The sequence below is a fragment of the Chlamydomonas reinhardtii genome, chromosome 12, assembly GCF_000002595.2.
Source record: "Chlamydomonas reinhardtii strain CC-503 cw92 mt+ chromosome 12, whole genome shotgun sequence".
Classification (NCBI taxonomy): Eukaryota; Viridiplantae; Chlorophyta; class Chlorophyceae; order Chlamydomonadales; family Chlamydomonadaceae; genus Chlamydomonas; species Chlamydomonas reinhardtii.
In genome coordinates this window covers 6,256,427-6,277,756 of record NC_057015.1, presented here as the reverse complement: position 1 = coordinate 6,277,756, position 21,330 = coordinate 6,256,427, and the positions used below count along the sequence as shown (strand labels likewise).

The following is a 21,330-nucleotide window of genomic DNA, read 5'->3' as shown; positions in this document are numbered from 1 at the left end:
GCTAGGGTGGCGCTGCCTACTTGCCCAGCTTCCCGCATGGCGACCCGCAGCACACCCTTGCCGCCGTACCCGCGCGGGCAACTGCCACGGGCGTTGGGCGTCGCGTCACGCAGTGCCCCGGCCGGGTCCGGGCCCAAGTCGGGCGGAAGGGTTCGGGTTCGCCGAGGCCTGGACTCGGACTGGGGCCCAGTCGACGTTCTTGACAAGGCCATGCATATACAGCTCCACTGCAGACCAGCGTAGGGCCGAGTATGCAGACTTTTGCTCAATCGATGAGAGGAAGCTTCCAAAAATATTGCACCAGAGCATTGCTTTTACAAGTTACATCACGCTACTTGTTTATAACAGTTATTAACAAAGAACAGGCTGGTCGTGAAGCGGTGCTGCTAGGATTTGGGCTGGACTTCCCCAATCGCGACGCATGTGCACTTCTCCCTACACCATACACAACTCGCTCTTTTTCATCGGGCTACCAAGTACGCCCGTTTAAAGCGTAGTAATCCCACTGATTGTGGGGCCCTGATTAAGACGAAGAGCGGCGGCGCTTTCTGGGAGGCCAACCTTCACGTCTGGCAACAATGCATACAATCCAAGCCCCTCCGGGGCACCCCGGTCAACCAGCAGCGCTGATCGCTGCTGCTTTCCTGGAGCAGCCCCTGACCATCGACGCCCCGGACCCGGATCTGACGGTGAGCCTTTTTTCAAACAAATGTATGCAAATAATTGCAACGAGTGGTGCAGCAGCTCTGGGATTACTCGCGCCCGCCGCGCCACAAGTACAGTGTGCACCTTGCACCATCGTCCTTACCCGCCCTTTGGGCGCCTGCCCAGGCTTGCTCGGCACTGCTAACCTCACAGCTAACACTGGCCCCCTCGTGCAACACCACACGACTGCAGGCGCCGGTGCTGAAGGCGGGCGACCACGCGGTGCACGGCAGCGGCGAGGCGCTGCGCTACCGTGAGCACCGTGGAGCCGGGCGGCTGGGGAGCTGGGGGCCGGGGGCCGGGGGCTGGAATGAAACCGCACTGGGGCAGACGGGAGCAGTCCAGCGGTTGCGTGTCGGGCACAAGCTCAATGAGGCCCAGGCTGGCGTGCCGCGGCCGCTGACTCCCTCGCATTTTGACGTTCCTCCCTCCTGCCTGCCTGCTCCCTCTTCCGCAGTGGCCAGCCACAACGCGGCCGGCAGCAAGCTGTACCCGGCTGAGCTCAAGGTGCGGGGAGGAGGGGGCGCGTGTTGCAGGGAGGCAGAACCGCGGCGTGCGCGTGGGGCTTGATTGTGCGTGTGTGCGGGTGCGCCTGGTGAGGAGGTCAGCTGGCGGGGTCCGATGTCAAGGGCGAGCACGGAGTCGGCTGCCGGACAGCAGCCGCGCGGAGCGACCTGCTGGCAGGGCGCTGCAGAGGGATGCGGCTGTGTGGGTGCGTGCGGTGTGTGCACACACCTTGCCGCCAGCCATTCGCCCACCATGACGGATGTGGTGGCCAGTCGCCCCCACCCCCATGTCACGCCGCACGCTCAAACACATACACACACGCTCACACAGTCACACCATCACACGATTGCACACTCGCACCTTTCAGGCCTCCATTGACAAGTGGCTGGAGCTGGGTGCGGTGTTGGAGGCGGCGGCCCTGGCCTGGGTGGAGCCCTTCGCGAGCAAGGCCGACGACGAGGTGCGAGGAGCGCGCCCGGGGACTGTGTGATTGGTGTGTGTGTGTGGCAGAGGGCATCTGGACAGGAAACACGCGAGACAGAGTATGCACCTCGGCGTGTGGTTGCGGTGTGGTGTAAAGGAAGTGCCTTCGTGACGCACATGGACACACGCACGCACGCTCATGCACGCAGGCCCGCGCCTCCTCCCGCGCCGCCGCCACCACCGCTCTGGAGCAGCTGCAGGTGGACCTGCTGGACGGCAAGAAGTACCTGGTGAGTGCGTCTGGAGCGGGAGGGTGGTGCAGGGTGTGTGAGGGGAGGATGTTGGGAGGTGTTAAGCGGGGGGCTACGGGATGGGGACACTGGGGACCGGAGAGGAGGGGCGCAACGGGCTCACTGGTGAGCACGCAGGCGGCTGGGAGGACGAACCGCAGGGGCGGTAGGCAACTGACGCCAGTCCCCTCTAAGGCTCTAACTCTCCTCCCACCCCCTGTCTACTTCGCTACACTTTCCTGTACCAATCTTTGCAACCCCCTCCCTCCTCTCCTCCTCACTTAACTAATCATGAATGCAACCCTCCCTCCTCTCCTCTTCTCCTCTCCCTTCCTCCCCACCCCCTCAGGTGGGTGACTCGCTGACCCTGGCTGACGTGGCGGTGGCGGCCGCCCTGACGCCGCTGTTCGAGTCGGCGCTGGGCCGGGGGCTGCAGGCCCAGCTGGCGGCCGTGCTGGGCTGGCTGGCGGGCTGCCAGGCGCTGCCCCAGTTCCAGAAGGGGCTGGGTGAGCGGGGGCCAGGGGTGGGGTGGGGGAGGGTGGGGGTGGCGGGGCTGGGGTGGGGTGGGGGTTGCATTCATGATTAGTGGGGGAGGGGGTTGGGGAGGAGTAGGGGCTACGGCGTGGCGGTGGGTTTTGTGGGGAATGAGAGGGATTGGCGGGGCCATGGGTGCCGCGCACGGTGCCCTCCCGAGATGTCGGGAAGTCTCACGGGGGAAGTTGTGGTGACGAGGAGTGTAGAGTGTGCGCCCAAGTGCTGGTCGGAGTGGAGGCAGTGGTGCTTGGGACTCGGCTGGTGTTGTGGTACGAAACACAATCCTGAAGGAGGCATGTGCGGCCCGGCTACGAACGCGCGCAGGCACGCCCGGCCTGTGCGCCGCTGAGGGCGAGTGGGTGGAGCCCAAGAAGGACGCCGGCAAGGAGGGCGGCAAGAAGAAGAAGGGCAAGGTGAGGGTCGCAGCCGACCACAGAAGCAAGAAGGGAAGGGAAATGACGGGACGGGCGGCGCGGGGAAGGAAGGGGGCAGACCTTTGCGGTCCCACGTAAACGGGGATTCGGAACCAGCAGAGAGCGGTGGGCAACAGTGACATCAACACAGCACAGCGGGGTGGATCAGCGGTATTTGATGATGGACTGCTGAACACAACTGTGGCCACGCGCTCCGCCCACCCACCCCCACACGCACACACAGGGCGGCGCCGCGCCTGCTGCTGCCGGCGACGCCAGCGGCTCCACGCCTGCCACCCCCGCCGCCACGGAGCCCCTGGACCCGGAGAAGGCCGCGAAGAAGGTGGGTGGGTGCGGACAGGCGGAAGGGAGGAGGGCACGGGAGGAGGGCAAGTGAAGTGGGCTGTTGGGAGGGCGGGGCTGGCAGCAGGGCAGGCAGCGCGCCGCGCCGTGGCCTCTTCACCTCCCTCCCTCTCCCCGCTCTCACTTCCGTTCGCATGTATCATGAAACCATTCCCCTCCCTCCCGTGCCTCGCTCCCGTGCCTCCCTCCCGTGCCTCCCTCCTCCTCGCCGTCACCCTCCAGGCCGCCAAGGACGCAGAGAAGGCTGCCAAGATGGCCAAGTTCGCGGCCAAGCAGGCCGCGGCGGAGGCCGCCAAGGCCGTCAAGCCCGCCGACACGGCCGCAGAGGACAAGAAGGCCAAGGAGAAGGCGGAGGCGGAGGCAAAGAAGGTGGGGGCCTGTGTTAAAAAACGAAACGAAAGCCCGCCCAGACGACGCCGGAGTTACTTACCGATACCTACCAATGTACCGAGCGTCGCGTGGTTGCCGTCACCCAGGCAGTGGGGGCCTGTGTGTGCATGTAGTGCTGGACAGTCAGCGTAACCTGGCCCAACGTGTAGACTGGGACCTATGCGTGCTGTAGAAGGTGCAGAAGGGGTTACGCAAAGCAAAAGCACGGAATGTGCAACCGGACTCACGCCATGACGCAGTCCGTCATCGGCGGGCCCCACTGTACCCATCCTAACACGGCACCCGCCCCCAAAAACACAAACGCCGCCGCCCTGCCGCCTCCAGAAAGCCGATGCTGAGGAGGTGGCTGCGCTCATCGAGGCCGCCCGCGCCACCCCCAAGGGCGCCAAGAAGGAGCTGCCGGGCGCCATGTACAAGGCCTACCACCCCCGTGCCGTGGAGGCGGGCTGGTGAGGGTGGGGGTGGGGGTGGTGGGAAGGGGGGAGGGCTGCTGGGTGGGGGGCTGCTGGTGGAGGGCCGCTGGGTGCGGGGCTGCTGGTGGGGGGCTGGCCTGTCTACCTGTCCATGTGCCTGCCTACCTGCCTACGTGCCTGTCTACCTGCCTACGTGCCTGTCTACCTGCCTACGTGCCTGTCTATCTGCCTACGTGCCTGTCTACCTGCCCACGTGCCTGTCTACCTGTCTACGTGCCTGTCTACCTGCCTACGTGCCTGTCTACCTGCCCACGTGCCTGTCTACCTGTCCACGTGCCTGTCTACCTGTCCACGTGCCTGTCTACCTGCCTACGTGCCTGTCTACCTGCCTACGTGCCTGTCTACCTGTCCACGTGCCTGTCTACCTGTCTACCTGTCTACCTGTCCACGTGCCTGTCTACCTGCCCACGTGCCTGTCTACCTGTCCGCGTGCCTGTCTACCTGTCCGCGTGCCTGTCTACCTGTCCACGTGCCTGTCTACTTGCATACGTGCCTGTCTACCTGTCCGCGTGCCTGTCTACCTGTCCGCGTGCCTGTCTACCTGTCCACGTGCCTGTCTACCTGCATACGTGCCTGTCTACTTGCATGCGTGCCTGTCTACCTGTCTACCTGCCTACCACCCTGTCTACCTGCCTACGTGCCTGTCTACCTGCCTACCACCCTGTCTACCTGCCTACGTGCCTGTCTACCTGCCCACGTGCCTGTCTACCTGCCCCCGCAGGTACGAGTGGTGGGAGGAGTGCGGCTTCTTCAAGCCCGACCTGCAGTCCGACAAGCCGCCCTTCGTCATCGTCATCCCGCCGCCCAACGTCACGGGCGCCCTGCACATCGGCCACGCCCTCACCAACTCCATCCAGGTGGGGTGAGCTTCAACGCCCGCCGCCGAGCGTGACGCCCACCGCCGAACGTGACGCCCACCGCCGAGCGTGACGCCCACCGCCCGCCACCGCACACGACCAGCCGCCGTTCGTACTCTAATGGAGTGAGGTACTAAATCCACCGTACACGACCAGCCGCCGTTTGTACAGTTGGAGTACAACAAGACCTGATGCACCAATCAGCAGCACAGCGCATTCGTCCATGCGCCACTTAGCTCGATGCCGTGGCAACAGGGGTCGCTGGGTCGCCGGCTTGTGCTGCCGCTCGCTTGCTGCCATTGCCAGTATGCCACTTGTACCATGCGGCACCTCATGCCAGAACCTCCGGGGCTCACTCAGAACTGCACCTGTCGCCCCCACCCCCAACCCCCAACTCCACCACAGCTTCACGTTTTTTAACCTTGACCACGTTTTCAAACCACACACAAATGCAATCACTAACGCACACGCAGGACACCATCACCCGCTGGCGGCGCATGAGCGGCTACAACGCGGTGTGGGTGCCCGGCACCGACCACGCCGGCATCGCTACGCAGACGGTGGTGGAGAAGAAGCTGCAGCGCGAGAAGGGCGTCACACGCCACGACCTGGGTGAGGGCGGGGCAGCGGGTGGGCGGGTGGGGGGCAGCGGTGCAGGGGGCGGTGCAAGGGGAACAGACAGCCAGCGTGTGTGTGTGTGTGTGGATGTGTGCTTGTGTGCTGTGGGGCTTACTGCCTGGAGCTGTGGGAGGCGGCTGGAACGTCGGGCTTAGGGCGACCAGACCATAAGCATGGAAATAGAGGGCCGTGCGCTCTTTGCCTGCCCCCGCCCTACCCTAAACCGACCCTTCCCTCTCCGCTCTCTCCTTCGTCCCCTCCCATTCCCCCGCCTCCGCACCCCAGGCCGCGACGCCTTCCTGGGCCAGGTGTGGGAGTGGGTGGACCAGTACGGGCACCGCATCCACGACCAGCTGCGGCGCCTGGGCAGCTCCGTGGACTGGAGCCGCTCCGTGTTCACCATGGACGACAAGCTCAGCGTGAGTGGAATGTGTGTGTGTATGTGTGTGTGTGTGTGTGTGTGTGTGTGTTAAAGAGCACAAGGAAAACATAGCGCAAGGACAGTGTATGCGATGCAGCAAAGCAAGTGTGTGTGCGTGTGTGTGGGGGCGTTGGGCTGCGTGAAGTTGTGGGTTGGGAGTTGGGGTTTGAAGGCGGCTTTAGGAGGGGTGGGTGGGGTGCGGTGTTGAAGGATGCGGGTGGGTGTGATGGCATGCAGAGACCTGTCAGTGGTTTGCCTGCTAGGAATGGCGACTGGCGAGCAGCTTCCAGGGAAGGGGGCACACGCGTGCGCACACGCACATGTGTGGTGTGCAAAACGGCCCAAGCCTCAACACCCCCGCCCGCCCGCCCCGCTTGTTCCGTCTCCATCACTCCTCCTCCCCTCCCCTCCCATCCCCTCCCGCCCCCTCCCCCCCTGCAGCGCGCTGTGCTGGAGGCGTTTGTTCGCATGTACGAGGGCGGCTGCATCTACCGCGACAACCGCCTGGTGAACTGGTGCTGCCGCCTCAAGACCGCCGTGTCCGACATTGAGGTGGACTACATCGACATCCCAAAGGTGTGTGGGTGTGTGGTGGGGGGGGGGAGGCTGTGAGAGTGTGGGTGGGTGGGTGGGTGGGTGGGTGTGGATGTGGGTGGGTGGGTGGGTGGGTGAGTGTGGATGTGGGTGGGTGTGTGGGTGGGTGAGTGGGTGAGTGGGTGGGTGAGTGGGTGAGTGGGTGGGTGGGTGGGTGGGTGAGTGGGTGAGTGGGTGGGTGGGTGGGTGGGTGTGCTTGTGAGGGTGTGGGTGGGTGTGGGTGAGTGGGGTGTGTGCTTGTGAGCGTGGGTGGGGGTGTGTTTGGGTATATACTCCCAGGTGCACGGGTGGTGATTTGAGGCAGCAGGAGCCGGGGTCCGTAGGGCCCATACGGGGGGAGTTCAGGGAACGGGATGGAAGGGGCTGCATGCGGCGCTGGCGGTGGGCAGTGACGAAACAAACAACACCGGACGCGTGCACACACGCACAAACATGGTGGCAAATAAACTATAACTGCTGAGCCCACGAAAAGCACGGTTGTTCATGCCATGGGGGGCGCGGGAGCGGGAGGCGGGGCACGTGCGACATTAAGGATGGCATTCAGTAATGTCCATCCCAACATGCATGCGATCGCACATGCGCAGCGGCTGTGACGAAACAAATCTGCCAGACGTACAAAATGTACAATCACATGGTGGCAAATAAACTATAACTGCTGAGCCACTGCTGTGCACACATTTGTGAGACGAGCATTACAACAACCAAATGTCTTGCCATGCCCCATGTATACGTGTCTTCGGACGGCAGACCAGACGCCCGCTGGCAGTGACGAAACAATGAACACCAGACGCGTGTGTGCGCATCACGCACACACGCGCAAACACATGGTGGCAAATAAACTATAACTGCTGAGCCGCGGCGAGTGTCGACCTGCCAGTCCGGCAACCGTGCCAATACACCATTGCCGCATCCCCCACCGCCCCATCTTCTCTCCTTCAAAGCCCCACCCCCATTTCACTTCATCTCAATTCTTTAGTCATGTAACCCCGATGTCCCAACTCCCCGCAGCGAACGCTGATGAACGTGCCCGGCTACGCCGAGCCGGTGGAGTTTGGGCTGCTGACGTCGTTCGCCTACCCGCTGGAGGACGGGTCGGGGGAGATCGTGGTGGCCACCACCCGCCCCGAGACCATGCTGGGAGACACGGCCGTGGCGGTACACCCCGAGGACCCGCGGTGAGGGAGAGGGGAGGCGGCGGGGGTTGCAAAGGCGGTTGGAAAAGTGGTACGGGATGCACTGGAGACTGCAGACGAAGTCGTTACTGAGTAAGGGGGGGCCGGAGGAGGGAGGGTAGCAGTATCCCAATCCCACGGCAACTAAGACCCGAGGGAGGAAAGGGGCGGGGGTAGTTCCTTGAGGAACCCAAGTAAGCCCCAAGCACCCCAGGGAGTCCGATGGCCGTGTTTGCTTGCCGGTAAAAGCGTACAGCTGCGTCCGCGCACCCGCTCCACCCACACCTCACACCTTCACCAACCCTCTCACACCTAACCCTATCTCCCCCCCACCCAACCCTATCTTCCCCCCCCCCGGCAGCTACACGTCCATGCACGGCAAGTTCGTGGTGCACCCGGTGTCGGGCCGCCGCATCCCCATCATCTGCGACGCCGAGCTGGTGGACATGGCCTTCGGTACCGGCGCCGTCAAGGTGGGACGGCGTGTGTGTTTGGGGGGGGGGGGGCGGGTGGGCGGTCACGAGGAATGGAAACGCAAAACGTGTGTGTGTGTGGGGTGGGGTGGGGCGTGCGTGCGTCAGCGTTATTGCGGCGGTGTAGCTGCGACGGATGGCAGGTGGGGCGGGCGGGTGTGTGTGCCGATGTGTGCCGGGCCTGACACAGGCCCCGTGCCTACTCACATGTCGCCGCTGCATCAAAACACACACGCACCCAATTTCACATACACGTCACCAACACGCGCCCACACACTGCCCCCCCCCCCCCCGGCCCTCAGGTGACCCCGGCGCACGACCCCAACGACTTCACCACCGGCAAGCGCCACAGCCTGGAGTTCATCAACATCTTTGACGACAACGGACTCATCAACGCGCAGGGCGGCCCCTTCGAGGGCCAGCCGCGCTTCAAGGTGCGCGGCGGGCAGGCGTTTACGTTGCCGTCGTCACCGTTGGTGGCTCAGCACGAGGACGGGCTAGGGTTACTCATGGGCCCATGAGAAAGTGTCAGTGTCGCTTGATGCCTGCTGCTAACGTGCTGCTAACCTGCTGCCCTGGCTTACCCAGCGCATCACCTGCACCCATCCGCACCTCCACCTTCAACTCCGCCCTCCCGCTACCGTCTATCACTTCCTTAGCTGTAACTCCACCCCACACGCGCAGGCTCGTGTGACAGTGGTTGACATGCTCAAGGAGAAGGGGCTGTTCCGCGGCACCAGCGACAACCCCATGCGCCTGGGGCTGTGCAGCCGCTCCAAGGTGGGCGGGTGGGCGGGTGGGCGGGCGGGTGGGAGGGGTCGGGTGTGCGTGTGGCTGGGTGCGTGGGCGGGTGGGTGGCTGGGTAGACGGCTGGGTGGGTAGGTGGGCGGGGGCGCAGGCGCAGGGGAGGGGGGGCGGCAGCGACCGCTGGACCGTGGGTGAGTCAAACCTCGACTCGGTGTGGTTGGGCACTCGAATGTAAAATGTCAAATCATTCATCAGCGTGTGTGGGTCCCCTCGGCTGCCGGCACACGTTGCCACGCCACGAACCCCACGCCACGTCGCCCTGTCGGCCCCCGCAGGACGTGATTGAGCCTGTGCTGAAGCCGCAGTGGTGGGTGAGCTGCAAGGACATGGCGGCCGCCTCCTGCCAGGCCGTGCGCGACGGAAGCCTGGAGATCATCCCCAAGGTGTGCGGAGAGGCGGCGGGGCGGAGGAGGGAGGATGGGGGGTGCGGGGGGTGGGGGTACATTCATGATTAGTTTAAGGAAGTGGTAGACGGTAGACCATCTTGCGGAACATCAGCGCGGGGGGTGCGGGTGGGGATAAGAGAGGGGAACGAGTCGGAGGGAGAGCAGTGGGGCTGGCGTTGGCAAGAGCAAGGGGTGGGTTTGTGGCGGTTCGCGCGATTGGGACTTTGGGCTTTGGGCGCCAGTTGACTGCCCTCCTCCTGCTTACTGTCCCGCCGCCCGCCGGCCCCCGCCGCCCCCCCCCTCCGTAGGAGTTTGAGGCGACGTGGTTCCGCTGGCTGGAGAACATCCGCGACTGGTGCATCAGCCGCCAGCTGTGGTGGGGGCACCGCATCCCCGCCTACTACGTCGTGTTCGAGGGTGAGTCCCCTCCCCTGACCCTCACACCGCTAGGTAGCCGCGTGAAGTCGGGAGTTGTGACTACCCATCGGATTCGGCTCACTCGCCGACTGCCGCCCCTCTTCGCTTCCCACTGCTCTCATCTCGCACCCCTCCCCCCCTGCCCCCTCCCCATCGCATTGGGTTCGGTTTAGTTTGGGCTGGTATTTACAACCCCTCTGTACCGCTTTTCCAACCATCCTTGCAAACCCCACCCCCCATAAATAATCATGAATGTAACCCCCACATCCCATAAGTATTATCGCTTGCAACTAACGCCTCTGCCTGCACTCCCTCGTTTTCGTTGGTTTTGGTTTAGTTTGGGCTGGTATTTACAACCCCCCCCCCCCCCGGTTGCCTTGTCCAGGCGAGGACGACAAGGCCAGCGGGCGGCCGGGCATGCCCAGTGAGGACATGGGCCGCTGGGTGGTGGGGCGGACCAAGGAGGAGGCGGAGGCGGCGGCGCGCGCCAAGTACCCGGACCGGGCCGGGGCAATCAAGCTGGTGCAGGTGCGCGGGGGCGGCCTGCGGGGAGGAGCAGGGTGGGGATGAGAAAGGTTGCAAGGTTAAGAACATTGGGAACAGGATACAAGCAGGGGAATCAGGGGTTGCTAGGCGAGTGGTTGCGTACCGATGACCTGTGGGGGGTGCGTTGCATGTTCCCAATATTTCGGGCGCCTCGCTGTTTTGCCGTCGCCGGGCACCGAGCACGCCTCCGGACTGGGGACTTTGCGGTTGTTGGTCCACCTCTGCTTTGCAACGCAAAAGGGTTTCAAAAGGAGGAGTTCGCGGGCCTACATGGGCTTGATCTAATGTGATTGCTCTTGTGCTCATGCTCGGTCTCATCGCTGATTCATGCTCATGATCTCGTGTTACTGCCCCGCCCCGCCCAGGACGAGGACGTGCTGGACACCTGGTTCAGCTCCGGGCTGTTCCCCTTCTCCGTGTTCGGCTGGCCCGAGGGCACCCCCGACCTGGACAAGTTCTACCCCACCAGGTGTGTGGGGGTTACCATTCGTGATGATTTTAAGGAGTGAGAGAGGGTGGCAGAGGGCGAGGGAGGCTGGAGAGGGAGGAGGGAGGGGGAGGAGCGTCAACGTGTTGCAAAGCGCACCAATAAACGTTACCCGCACCCGCGTATCTCCTTCACGCGGCGGGGGCGGGAGTAGTGGGAGCGCACACCACCCTTTTACAGGCCCAGACCAAAACGGCACGGTCAGCCCTCTACATGGGCCGTTGCTAGCCCGTTCCACTGGGACATCCCCACTTGACACTTGTGTATGTTCGCAAAAACCAAAGCGTAGCGTGTCGGCTTGGCTTGTCACCTGGGAGGAAGGGTGTTTGGGAGGGAGGCTTTGTCAACGGCATTTTGCTACTGGTGGTTTGACGGAGAGCTCTGCGCACCAGAGGATTATAGTTGCACTCTATAATACGCACGCAAGGATAACAACAGACACACAGGCTTGCAAGCAGCGCACCAATAAACGTTACCCGCACCCGCGTATCTCCTTCACGCGGCGGGGGCGGGAGTAGTGGGAGCGCAAATTATCCTTTTTAAGGCCCAGACCAAAACGGCACGGTCAGCCCTCTACATGGGCCGTTGCTAGCCCGTTCCACTGGGACATCTCCACTTCACCAAGTGCATCATCAATCAAACATGGCGTGTCCTCAGTCCGCTCCACGCTGTCCTTCTCGCCCTGCCGTACCTCGCAAGAGCGGCACCCAGCTCCCCCTCTCCCCTCCCTCCCTCTCCCCCTGCTCCTCCCCCTCCTCCCCCCTCCCTGTTTGCAGCCTGCTGGAGACCGGGCACGACATCCTGTTCTTCTGGGTGGCTCGCATGGTGATGATGGGCATCCAGCTGACGGGCAAGGTGCCCTTCAAGCAGGTCTACCTGCACGCCATGGTCCGCGACGCACACGGCCGCAAGGTGAGAGGGAAGGGGAGAGAGGGGCAGAGCAGGAGGGAATGGGAAATGGAGAGGCCGCGTGCGGGCGGTGGGATTGGTGTGCGTGTGTGTGTCTGTGTGTGTGTGTGTGTGTGTGTGTGTGTGTGTGTGTGTGTGTGTGTGTGTGTGTGTGTGTGTGTGTGTGTGTGCTGTGGAGGCGGGGTGTCGGATAGGAAGCCGCACCCCGCCTCGCGCTGCCTCTCTCTCTGACACCCATCTCTCTCCCGATACCACGTCGGTCACACCCGTGTCTCTCCCACGCACCCGCCTCCCACTCCCCCCCCCCATCCCCCCAATCCAGATGTCCAAGTCGCTGGGCAACGTGATTGACCCGCTGCACGTGATCGAGGGCATCAGCCTGCAGGGGCTGCACGACACGCTGGCGGGCGGCAACCTGGACCCCAAGGTGGGGCAGGCGGGCGAGGGCGTGAATGTTAAAAAGGGGTGCGTGCGTGCGTGAGTGCGTGCGCGCGTGCGCGCGTACGTGCGTATGCGTGTGTGCTAGGGGTCAGAAGGGGCGGCCGGTACATGACCCGGCAGGAGTGCCAGGCGCGGCGCGGTGCGGTGCGGCGGTGCGCCCCTGTGCTCCGCTGGCTCTGCACTCCCACGGCCAGCCTCCTCATTCACGTCGCACCCAACGCATCACCTGCCTCCCCCTGTGCCGCACGCCGCACGCCGCACGTGCTCTCGCTGTCACGCCCGCTCGCAGGAGGTGGAGCGCGCCAAGTCCGGGCAGCAGGCGGACTTCCCGGAGGGCATTGAGGAGTGCGGCACGGACGCGCTGCGGTTCGCGCTGTGCGCCTACACCGCGCAGGTGGGGGGGGGGGGGGGGGGGCGAGGCCGGCAACGGGGAGGGGGAGGGTTGGGCTGGAGGAGAGCCGGGAGGGAGGGAGGGGGTTGTAGATACCAGCCCGAACTGGGGGGCGGCGGACGCGTGTGTTCGCGCGGGGAGCAACACACAAGCGCGCCGTGCCAAAGCCACCTTGCACCAAAGCCACGCACCCTGGCACAGCGACAAACGTGCACATGCGCAAATGAAGCCGCATAACCACACCCAACCATGCAACACGCCATGCACCCCCCCCCGCGCGCCTGCTGTACCACTGTGCCTGGCTACAACTTCACTGATTAAATAATCATGAATGTAACCCCCAAAAGATTGGCTACCGTCAACCATTTCCTCTGCTAATCATGAATGCAACCTCCCAATCACCCCCAACCCCCAACCCCCAGGCCCGCGACATCAACCTGGACATCAAGCGCGTGGTGGCGTACCGGCACTGGTGCAACAAGCTGTGGAACGCCATCAAGTTCGCAATGATGAACCTGGGCGAGGGCTTTGCGGCGCCCGAGCGGCCGCTGGACGCCGAGGCGCCCGGCTTCCCGCCCGCCTGCCGCTGGGTGCTCAGCCGCCTCAACGTCGCCGTGACCAGCATGGTGCAGGTGAGGCGTGTGTGTGTGTGTATGTGTGTGTGTGTGGGGGGGTGTAAATACCAGCCCAAACTAAACCGAGCCCCATGCAAAACAATCTCCCCGTGACCACGACTGTAACCCCTCCCCGACACGCGCTTGACACAGGCCATGGAGGCCTACGACTTCGCCACCGCCACCCAGCGCGCGTACGCCTTCTGGCAAAACGAGGTGGGCGCGTGTTGAGGGGGTGTGTGGGGCGGCGGATGGGGGGCAGCGGGAAGACAGGGCGGCAGGATGTTGGGGTGAGCGAGAGCACGTGCGCCTTTCAGATGTCCCACCAGCACCCCAGCACCACTCGCTCCGACTCCGACCGACTCCTGTCTACTGCCCCTCTTCCTGCCTTCCCCCTCAGGTGTGCGACGTGTTCATTGAGGTCATGAAGCCCGTCATGGCCTTTGACGACGCCGACCCCAAGGTGCGCGCGGGCGTGTCTGGATGTGTACACCCTGGGCGTTGTCTGCCCTCCGGGCTCATTGTGGACCGCGACTACGCCCCTCAGCACAGCACACAATGGCGCGGCAGCCGACGTGCCGACATGCCGCGTATACTGCCCCGGGGTTGCATGAGCGGCGCCGTATTTACGAGTGCTGCGCCCGCTGGCATTGCTCACACCCACACCCACACCGCATATGTACGCACCTGCGCGTTATGCTCCCCACACCCCGTGCCCACACACACTCACACAACGCCCTCTCGCGGCCCCACCCCCTCAGGCGGCGGAGATCAAGAAGCTGACGCGGCAGACGCTGTGGACGTGCCTGGACTCGGGCCTGCGCCTGCTGCACCCCTTCATGCCCTTTGTCACGGAGGAGCTGTGGCAGCGCCTGCCGCGCAGCCCGCAGCTGGTGGGTGCGAGGGCGGGCGGGCGGGCGGGCGGGCGGGAGGGAGGGCGGGCGGGCGGTGGCCGTGTGACCGTGGCGGCAGGGCGAGGCGCAGGCAGCAGGAGGGGAAGGGCGACCATGGAGGCCGCTCCGTCGCATCCCCTGTCACACTGCACCTTCCCCTTCCACACGCCCCGTTCTATCCCACCCGCCACTCACCCCAACCCCATCCGCCCGCGCCCACACCTCCCCCATTCCTCCCCCCACAGGCCCAGTACGCCAGCATCATGCTGGCGCCCTACCCCACCCCCACCGCCGGCTGGGACGCGCCCGCCGCCGAGCGCGCCATGGAGTACGCGCTGGCCATCGTGTCCACCTGCCGCCGCCTGCGCAACGACTACGGCATCACCAAGCAGAAGCCGCACATCTACGTCGCCGTCACGGACGCGGGTGCGTTTTCGTCAGGGTGGCGTGGCTTGGCGGCGCGTGGGTGGCTTTGCTGTGTGGGTGCGGAGGGGCCGAGGGGATAATTTCATCCGGCCCAAAAGAAACCCAAGACCCAGAACCAGCCCACAGAGCGCGGAGGAGGTTTGGCCTTGACCTTTATATGGGACGCCCTTGAACCGTGTCCTTTTGAGGGGGTACGGGGCGTGTGTGCTAGCAGTATGGCCGGGCGGAGGCTGTGGTCCGCGACGGGCCCAAATCACCAGGCCGCCAGGACCTACCCATCCTGCTCAAGCTGCGCATCCCATTCCAACCACCAGCCCGACGTTCCGATTCCAACCTTTGGTTACACCTGCCCCATGTCACCCCCCACATGTCGCCCCTCACACACACACAGACAAGGCCGCCGCGCTGCGCTCCCTGAGCCTGGAGGTGGCCACGCTCAGCAGCAGCAGCGCCGTCACGCTGCTGGCGGCGGGCGAGGCGGCGCCGCTGGGTGGGTGCCGGCTGGGGGCCCTATTGCCTGGGGTTTGTGCCTGGGTGTGGTGCCTGTGGTCTTGTGGGGGTGTGTTGGTGCAGGGCCTGGGGCGCGGCGGCGGTGGCAGCTACGGGCGGCATCCTCCTTCGCGCCTCCGCGTGCCTTGCTGCAGGGCTCTAGGCGAGCAAGCCAGCCGCACGACCTGCCCATCACCTCCTCCTTCCCTCCCTCCCTCCCGCCCCGCTCCCTCTCCTCCTCACCCCCGCCCCTGCAGGCTGCTCCGTGGCCATCGTGGACGAGGCCACCACGCTGCACATGCTGCTCAAGGGCATCCTGGACCCGGCGCTGGAAATTGCCAAGCTGGACAAGAAGGTGAGGGCGGGCGGGAGGTTGGGCGCGGGTTGCATGCCCGAGCCCAACGACTTGGTCCCAACGTCATTTAGGACTCCCAGTCACGAAAGTGCGAGACGAGCGCGTCAGTGATACGAAGGAGGAAGCGCGGCAGGGGGATAGGATGCACAGGGTCAAGACCACGACAACTTGTGCGTGGGGTACGGTGGGGGCCCGTTGCCGAGGGAAGGGGAGCGAAGTGTGCATCTTGAACAAAGCATGCTCCCATCCTTGAACCACTGTCCTTTGCCCCTCCTCCTTCACACACCCCAGTCCGCCGAGCTGATTGGGCGGCTGGAGGCGCTGAAGAAGAAGATGACCTCGCCCGCCTACGAGAAGACGCCCGACGACGTCAAGGCCGCGGACGCCGAGCGCCTGGCCAAGGCGGAGGCGGAGCTGGCGCAGGCGGAGGCGGCCACCACCGCCATGAAGGCGCTGCTGGCGGCGTCGTAGGGAGGAGGAGCTGGGGAGGGAGGGGCTGGGGAGGGAGGAGGAGGAGGAGGAGGAGGTGGGGGAGGTGGGGGAGGTGGAGGTGTGTGTGTGGAGGTGGGGGAGGCGGAGGTGGGGGAGGTGGGGGGGGGGGCGAGGTGGCGCTGTAGTGGAGGTGGAGGTGGAGATGGGAGGACTGGAGCGTGGGGATGAGGCGGAGACGGCAGTGGTGACTGATGACTGAAGCAGCACGGGCGTAGAGAGCCTTGGGGTGTAGAGGGTAACCACGCGAGGGGTGAGAGGGGTTAGCAGGCTAGCAGTGGCGTGATGAGTGATACGGGCTGAGAGAAGTGCAAGTGCTGTAGGAAAGGCGGGCGCTGCCGTGAGCGAGTTTGCTTTACTGGCGTATGTGCATGGGCGGTGTCGGCGTGCGGGCGCGGCAACTGCTGCAACGCGCGAGTGAAAATGTTGGAAACTCGGACGACTGAACACCAGTTCCGGGTAGATGCAGGGCTAAGGCTGGGCCGCTAGGCTGGGGCGTTCGGACCTCTGCTGACCTCCCGTGTGTCGGATGCGTGTGAAGGATGTCGGGGGCTGGGCACCGGGCACTCGAGCTCGCGCTGACCGTGTAAGCCTGTCCAGACTTGGATACATGGGTCGCTTGCCAGCCCCTGATTACCCCAGTGCGGCGAGTCGCCGGCTAATGGCTACTCGGTTTCGCCATCGTTGCCGTGGCGCTTAAAATGATGGCTGGGCAGCCGCGACAGAGGGCGTGGGCGTGGTATCGCAGGCAATGTGGCCTCACCCCAGCAACCTCTGTGTTCCTGAAAGTTGCACTCAGCCATGCATTACACGGTAGTCCTCCTGCTGTCCCACCTGAAACACGTGTCATGGCAGTGTCTCAAAACCGAGACGTGCCCCCAGCACACACCACTACAGGCCACGGCCTCTGCACACTCGCAGACACACCGCAGGGTCAAGCCAAAACCTTCATCAAACCCATTAGAACCCCTATATGCCTTCATTCCTAAAGCCCCGCCAGTTATAAGCTGTCGAGAGGGGTCGGCGCCTTCACGCACCTCCCCCAACCATCAGCAGTTCACCCGTGTGAACCCCGCCATACTCAGCATACCACTGCTCCGTACAGCGCTCTCACACGTCCGTGCGCCCATAAAGCTCCCATTCAAGCTGCAGCATGGCTCCCGGCCGCTGCTGCTTCCGGCCGCTGCTGTTCGAGGCACGAGCGCGGACGCACGCCTGCTTTGGGCACGCTCCTCGTGCTGCTCCCGTGCCCAGCTCAGCACCAGACTTCCCCCGGAAAGCTGGAAGCTCCACAGCCGCTCATTTACTTGTTGTTGAGCTTAGCCTGGATGCCAGCCATCACCTGCAGGCACGAAGCCAGCCGGGTGGGCGACCAGCATGGACATCGCAAGCACAGGTCGGTGGCCCTTACTCGGCCCTATTATGTAATGCGAGCACGTACCTCTTTCAAGCTAGGAGGAGCAGATGGCAGGTCCTTGCTGTGAGGCTCAATCATGCTCGGCTTGACGAAGGCCGCATAAGAAATACCTGCAAGGATACCATATCGTATTGGCCATCAGCAACACATGCATGCGCGGCAACAGCCCCTCAAACAGAGCTGCCGCGACCACCCGGTCACAGGCAGAAAGCTCCTTACCGACGCCGTAAATCATCAGGCTCCACACCATCACAGGCTCCTTGTAGACAGCAGTGCGGAAAGCCTCGCCTAGACTCATTTTGTCGCGCGAGAGAAAAATTGACAAGAAAGTTGTCTAGCCTTCTATAGCGAGCAAATCTAGAGACGAATCTTCCGTATATCAGTGCTTGCAAGAACAGTCTATTATCCGGGGGGGCGTAATGCGCAGAGCCGGGCGTGCCGATTGCTCCATGCCTCCGCACTCCCGTCGCGGCCCGGACTCCCGCCTGCGTGTGACCGCGCACGCCCATCGCTCACCAACACGCCTGGCACCTGGCCCTGCGCTCTTCTCAAGGCGGCACCGTAGCACCAAGCTGTATGCTGCCACGCCTTTCCCACGGGACGGCTGACTGCGATTGTCGGTGGCTCCCCACGGCTAGGCATTCCTCCCGCCCCCCGGCTCTTCAACACCCCCCCCCCCGCCCCCGCCCCCGCCCCCGCCACCACCACCACCACGCGCCGCTTGAGTGACACGTTGCTTGCCTTGCACGTTCGCATCAATGACACAGCGGTCGTTGAGTCGTTGGTGAACATGCGGCAGCCACATGCTGTCAGAGGCGACAAGGAGCATCAGCGCTCTGAACGACGAGGTGATTGGCCCTGCTGCTTGAGCGCCGTGCATGACACCATGAGTGTGCATCTCTCCGATTGGCCAAGGCCCTTGCGCATAGAGCCACGCACATCAACCGCAAAGGCTTGTTGGGCTGTGATCCAGATACCAGATGTGTCCTCAATGTTGTTACACGCGCGTACAAACAGCGCCGTGCGATATAACAGGGCGTCGCCGACAACGCACCCGGCCAAACACAACTTACCGTCATTACGATAGGGAACGGCGGTTCCAACCTATCCCTTTCAACTGCACATGGGACAAGCAGATACTACAGCATTTCAGCAGTAATGTACTGCAGCACGTACGACGTCAAGTGCTGGGCAGCCCAACAGATCACCCTGCCTTGCCGGCATGCGCGCACATAATCAGCTTGCATCCTTCGTACCACACGGAACTGGCCAAAATAAAGATAGGGGTACACAACCACGCGCCGATGCAGCACCCCGCCATCACAGCGCTACCGTCATCAGCATGCGGTTAACATGACCATCCCACATCCCCACTGTGCATTGCCGTGCATTGCCCGCCGCCGCACGAGCCCCGCCGTAGCGCCTCCAGCCACGACCATCAAAAGAAGGGGAGCGGCCTCCAGCACTCCACAAGCACCACGGGTTGCGCGCAATGTGCTTCGGCTTCGATTCTTGTGCATTAGGTTGTTCCGAACCACTGGACGCCGTGCAGTCCCTCAGGGCCTGCCGGCGTTCGTCCCCATCCCCAGTCACCACGTGGATGCGGGGAGTGGCCCCATGCGGCAGGCGGGTTATTGCATGTCCAGTTGTTCACAGCTCCTGCTTCAGCTCCTGGCCCGGGGGGCAGTCCGTGTGCCAGGGCAGCTCGATGGGGTGTCCGGCGGCGGTGGGCGAGTCAGGCCAGTCCTCGTACGCCTCCTGCTCATCAGGTGGAGGGTGGTGGCGGTTGGAGCGAGATCAGATGCTCGCCCAGGAGCAGCAGAGCGCATACGTAAGACTGTTTCCGAGGTACGTATACGCGGGCCTTCAGGGTGACGTGTGTTCGCACGGTACGTGTATGTGTATGTGTATGTGCGTGTTATGTAGATGAGTTGCAGCCCCCTGGATGGATGCAGCCTGGCTGCCTGGGGCTGCTTGGGGCGGCGACGTGGGGAAACCCTCGCCTCGCACCCACCCTAGCTAATACCCCAACCCCCAACCCCACCCCCAGCCCCAGCCCGCACAACACAGCAAACACATACACGCTTACCTGCACGGTGTTGCGGCCCGGCGCGGCGGTGATCATGATCTCCAGCGTCTCAGTGGGGGAGGTGTTCACAATCTGATGTACAAGTAGTCACCACGCGGCGGCAAGACATGCGGAGCATAGGCAGGGCCGAGGGCGTAGTGAGCCTCATAGCGGTAGGCTTGGCTAGATTCAAAGGGCGGCTACGTAACCACACGTCAGGAGTCAGCGTGCGTTGGAGGTGCCCGGGTGCTCGTAGCAGGAGTTGGAAGATTGAAGTTTAGGTAGGGGTCGGTGGCGGCGCTCCCACGGGAGCAGGGCCTACTACTACTAGCCCAAGGCGTTGTCGGCGCTGCAGGTGGCACGCCCCTGAGGTCTAGAGCAGGGCGTCCGCACTACTGCTAGTGCGTGTTCGCTGCCTCATGAGATGCGCCAGCAGGTTTCTCGTGCATGCAACCAATGCAATCTCGCAGCCCCGTACAACCGCGCACCAATCCATCCAGAAGTAGGAGCGCAGCAGCACCAGTAGGCAGGGGTGACGACCCAAGCATGTCATGCGTCATGCGTGCTGTGCCACATCAGCAGACCAGGCTGGGCAGCCAGCAGCTAGTTCATTCCACGCGCGCGACCACGCCCAGCAGTCCACAACGCAGCTGGTCGGCCTATCGAAACGCCCCAGCAGTGCCTCACCACCCCCGCCCCCACCCCCCGACCCCGACCCACCCTGTGCAGCACGTTGGGCGCCATGTACACACTGGAACCGGCCTTGATGGGGTCAGCCACCGGCTTGGGCGCGTCCAGGGGCCCTGGGGCGTGACGGCATGCACAACACACGGCGGATGACACACACGCACGGCGGATAGATGGCACACGGATGTCGCACGCATAGCGTGTGCGGTATGCGACACCGAGAGCGAGGCGAGGCCTTGCTGGCTGTTGCACTGGCTGCGGAGCACTGTACGGAGGAGTATGCGCGTGCATGTATGTCGGGCGTCGCTGTATGACAGACCAACCAGGCTGGGTAGTTCCCGCGAATCATGCCATGCGTGGTTACACTGAACATGTACCGTACACAGCCCCTCACTCACAGTACTCCCAGCTGCCGACGCCCCGCGTCACAAGCACGTGCTCGCTGAAGTCCAGGTGGCTGCACATGCATGGGGCGGCCGAGGCATGACGGGGTTGAGGGGGAGGGCGGTGCGCAGGAGGTCGGTGAAAAGCCCGCGGAGCCCGCGTCGCGCCGAAACCAGCTTGGCAGACACGCTTTTTTGCATCATGAAATGATGTAATTGGTAGCCATGTACTTATAAAGCCAGGGCTCAGCAACGCCCAGGCCGGAGGCTATTTATGCCCTGCAGGCTCGTCGCTCCGGAGTCTCACCGGTGGATGGGAAAGACAGCTCCGGGCGGCATCGTCAGGTACGCAGACAGGAAGGCATCGTCGCCGTCCCAAGCGTCCACTGCACCGACGGAAAGGAGCGGAGCACCGACAAGGAATTCAGTCCGCCTTGTCGCATTCTCGATCACACCAAATGCATTTGAGCTCAGGCACGTCATGCGTCAGAAGCGCCAGCGTGCGCGGAAAAGCTCACATGCAGAGCTCGCGCGAAACTCGAGAACTTGCCATGGAGGATTGTGATGCTGCTGGGGCCCGGACCGGTGTAATTCTTGATGCCGGCAATGTCGACGACTGCCTTGCGCGGCTTAACAACGCACTTCGCCTCAGCTGCGACCAGCGCGCCAAGCGCCAGGGCCAAGATAGCGAGCCACGAGGTGCGCATGTTGAATTCCGATAGTTTACAGTATTATGGACACAGATCCTTTCCAAGCTTTGCCGGTTTAAGGGAGACTCGTTGCAACCAACCGCTGCATCTGGGCGCGAAATCTCGTCACTCGATTGGAACGTGAACTGTGAAGTACGCTCCTTGCCGCCGTTTGGTGAGTCAGGCAACTTAAAACAGCAAAC

At 63.6% G+C, this 21,330-nt stretch overlaps 3 protein-coding genes across 3 annotated transcripts; 1 reads left to right on the top strand and 2 right to left on the bottom strand.

Moving 5' to 3' along the window:
* Positions 1-198: 198 nt before the first annotated feature.
* Positions 199-16,485, top strand: CHLRE_12g537100v5 (uncharacterized protein). The gene is made up of 33 exons (XM_043068669.1): positions 199-689; positions 898-958; positions 1,163-1,212; positions 1,580-1,672; positions 1,845-1,925; positions 2,275-2,431; positions 2,784-2,872; positions 3,117-3,215; positions 3,458-3,604; positions 3,950-4,074; positions 4,820-4,955; positions 5,429-5,567; positions 5,859-5,992; positions 6,436-6,570; positions 7,597-7,763; positions 8,122-8,233; positions 8,536-8,667; positions 8,918-9,013; positions 9,316-9,423; positions 9,735-9,843; positions 10,229-10,371; positions 10,755-10,858; positions 11,653-11,788; positions 12,108-12,212; positions 12,516-12,620; positions 13,040-13,249; positions 13,385-13,447; positions 13,632-13,694; positions 13,993-14,124; positions 14,370-14,550; positions 14,942-15,040; positions 15,297-15,394; positions 15,686-16,485. The coding sequence occupies exons 1-33, from the start codon at positions 579-581 to the stop codon at positions 15,863-15,865; spliced, it is 3,900 nt and encodes a 1,299-aa protein (XP_042918764.1). The 5' UTR covers positions 199-578; the 3' UTR covers positions 15,866-16,485.
* A 1-nt stretch (position 16,486) lies between these two features.
* Positions 16,487-17,698, bottom strand: CHLRE_12g537050v5 (uncharacterized protein). Its single transcript, XM_001692926.2, has 3 exons — positions 17,520-17,698; positions 17,325-17,410; positions 16,487-17,225 (listed from the first exon to the last, which is right to left on the bottom strand). The coding sequence occupies exons 1-3, from the start codon at positions 17,596-17,598 to the stop codon at positions 17,187-17,189; spliced, it is 204 nt and encodes a 67-aa protein (XP_001692978.1). The 5' UTR covers positions 17,599-17,698; the 3' UTR covers positions 16,487-17,186.
* Positions 17,699-18,026: 328 nt separating this feature from the next.
* On the bottom strand, positions 18,027-21,187 carry CHLRE_12g537000v5 (uncharacterized protein). Its single transcript, XM_001692927.2, has 6 exons — positions 20,989-21,187; positions 20,746-20,824; positions 20,454-20,512; positions 20,089-20,171; positions 19,390-19,461; positions 18,027-19,058 (listed from the first exon to the last, which is right to left on the bottom strand). The coding sequence occupies exons 1-6, from the start codon at positions 21,143-21,145 to the stop codon at positions 18,951-18,953; spliced, it is 558 nt and encodes a 185-aa protein (XP_001692979.1). The 5' UTR covers positions 21,146-21,187; the 3' UTR covers positions 18,027-18,950.
* Positions 21,188-21,330: the final 143 nt, after the last annotated feature.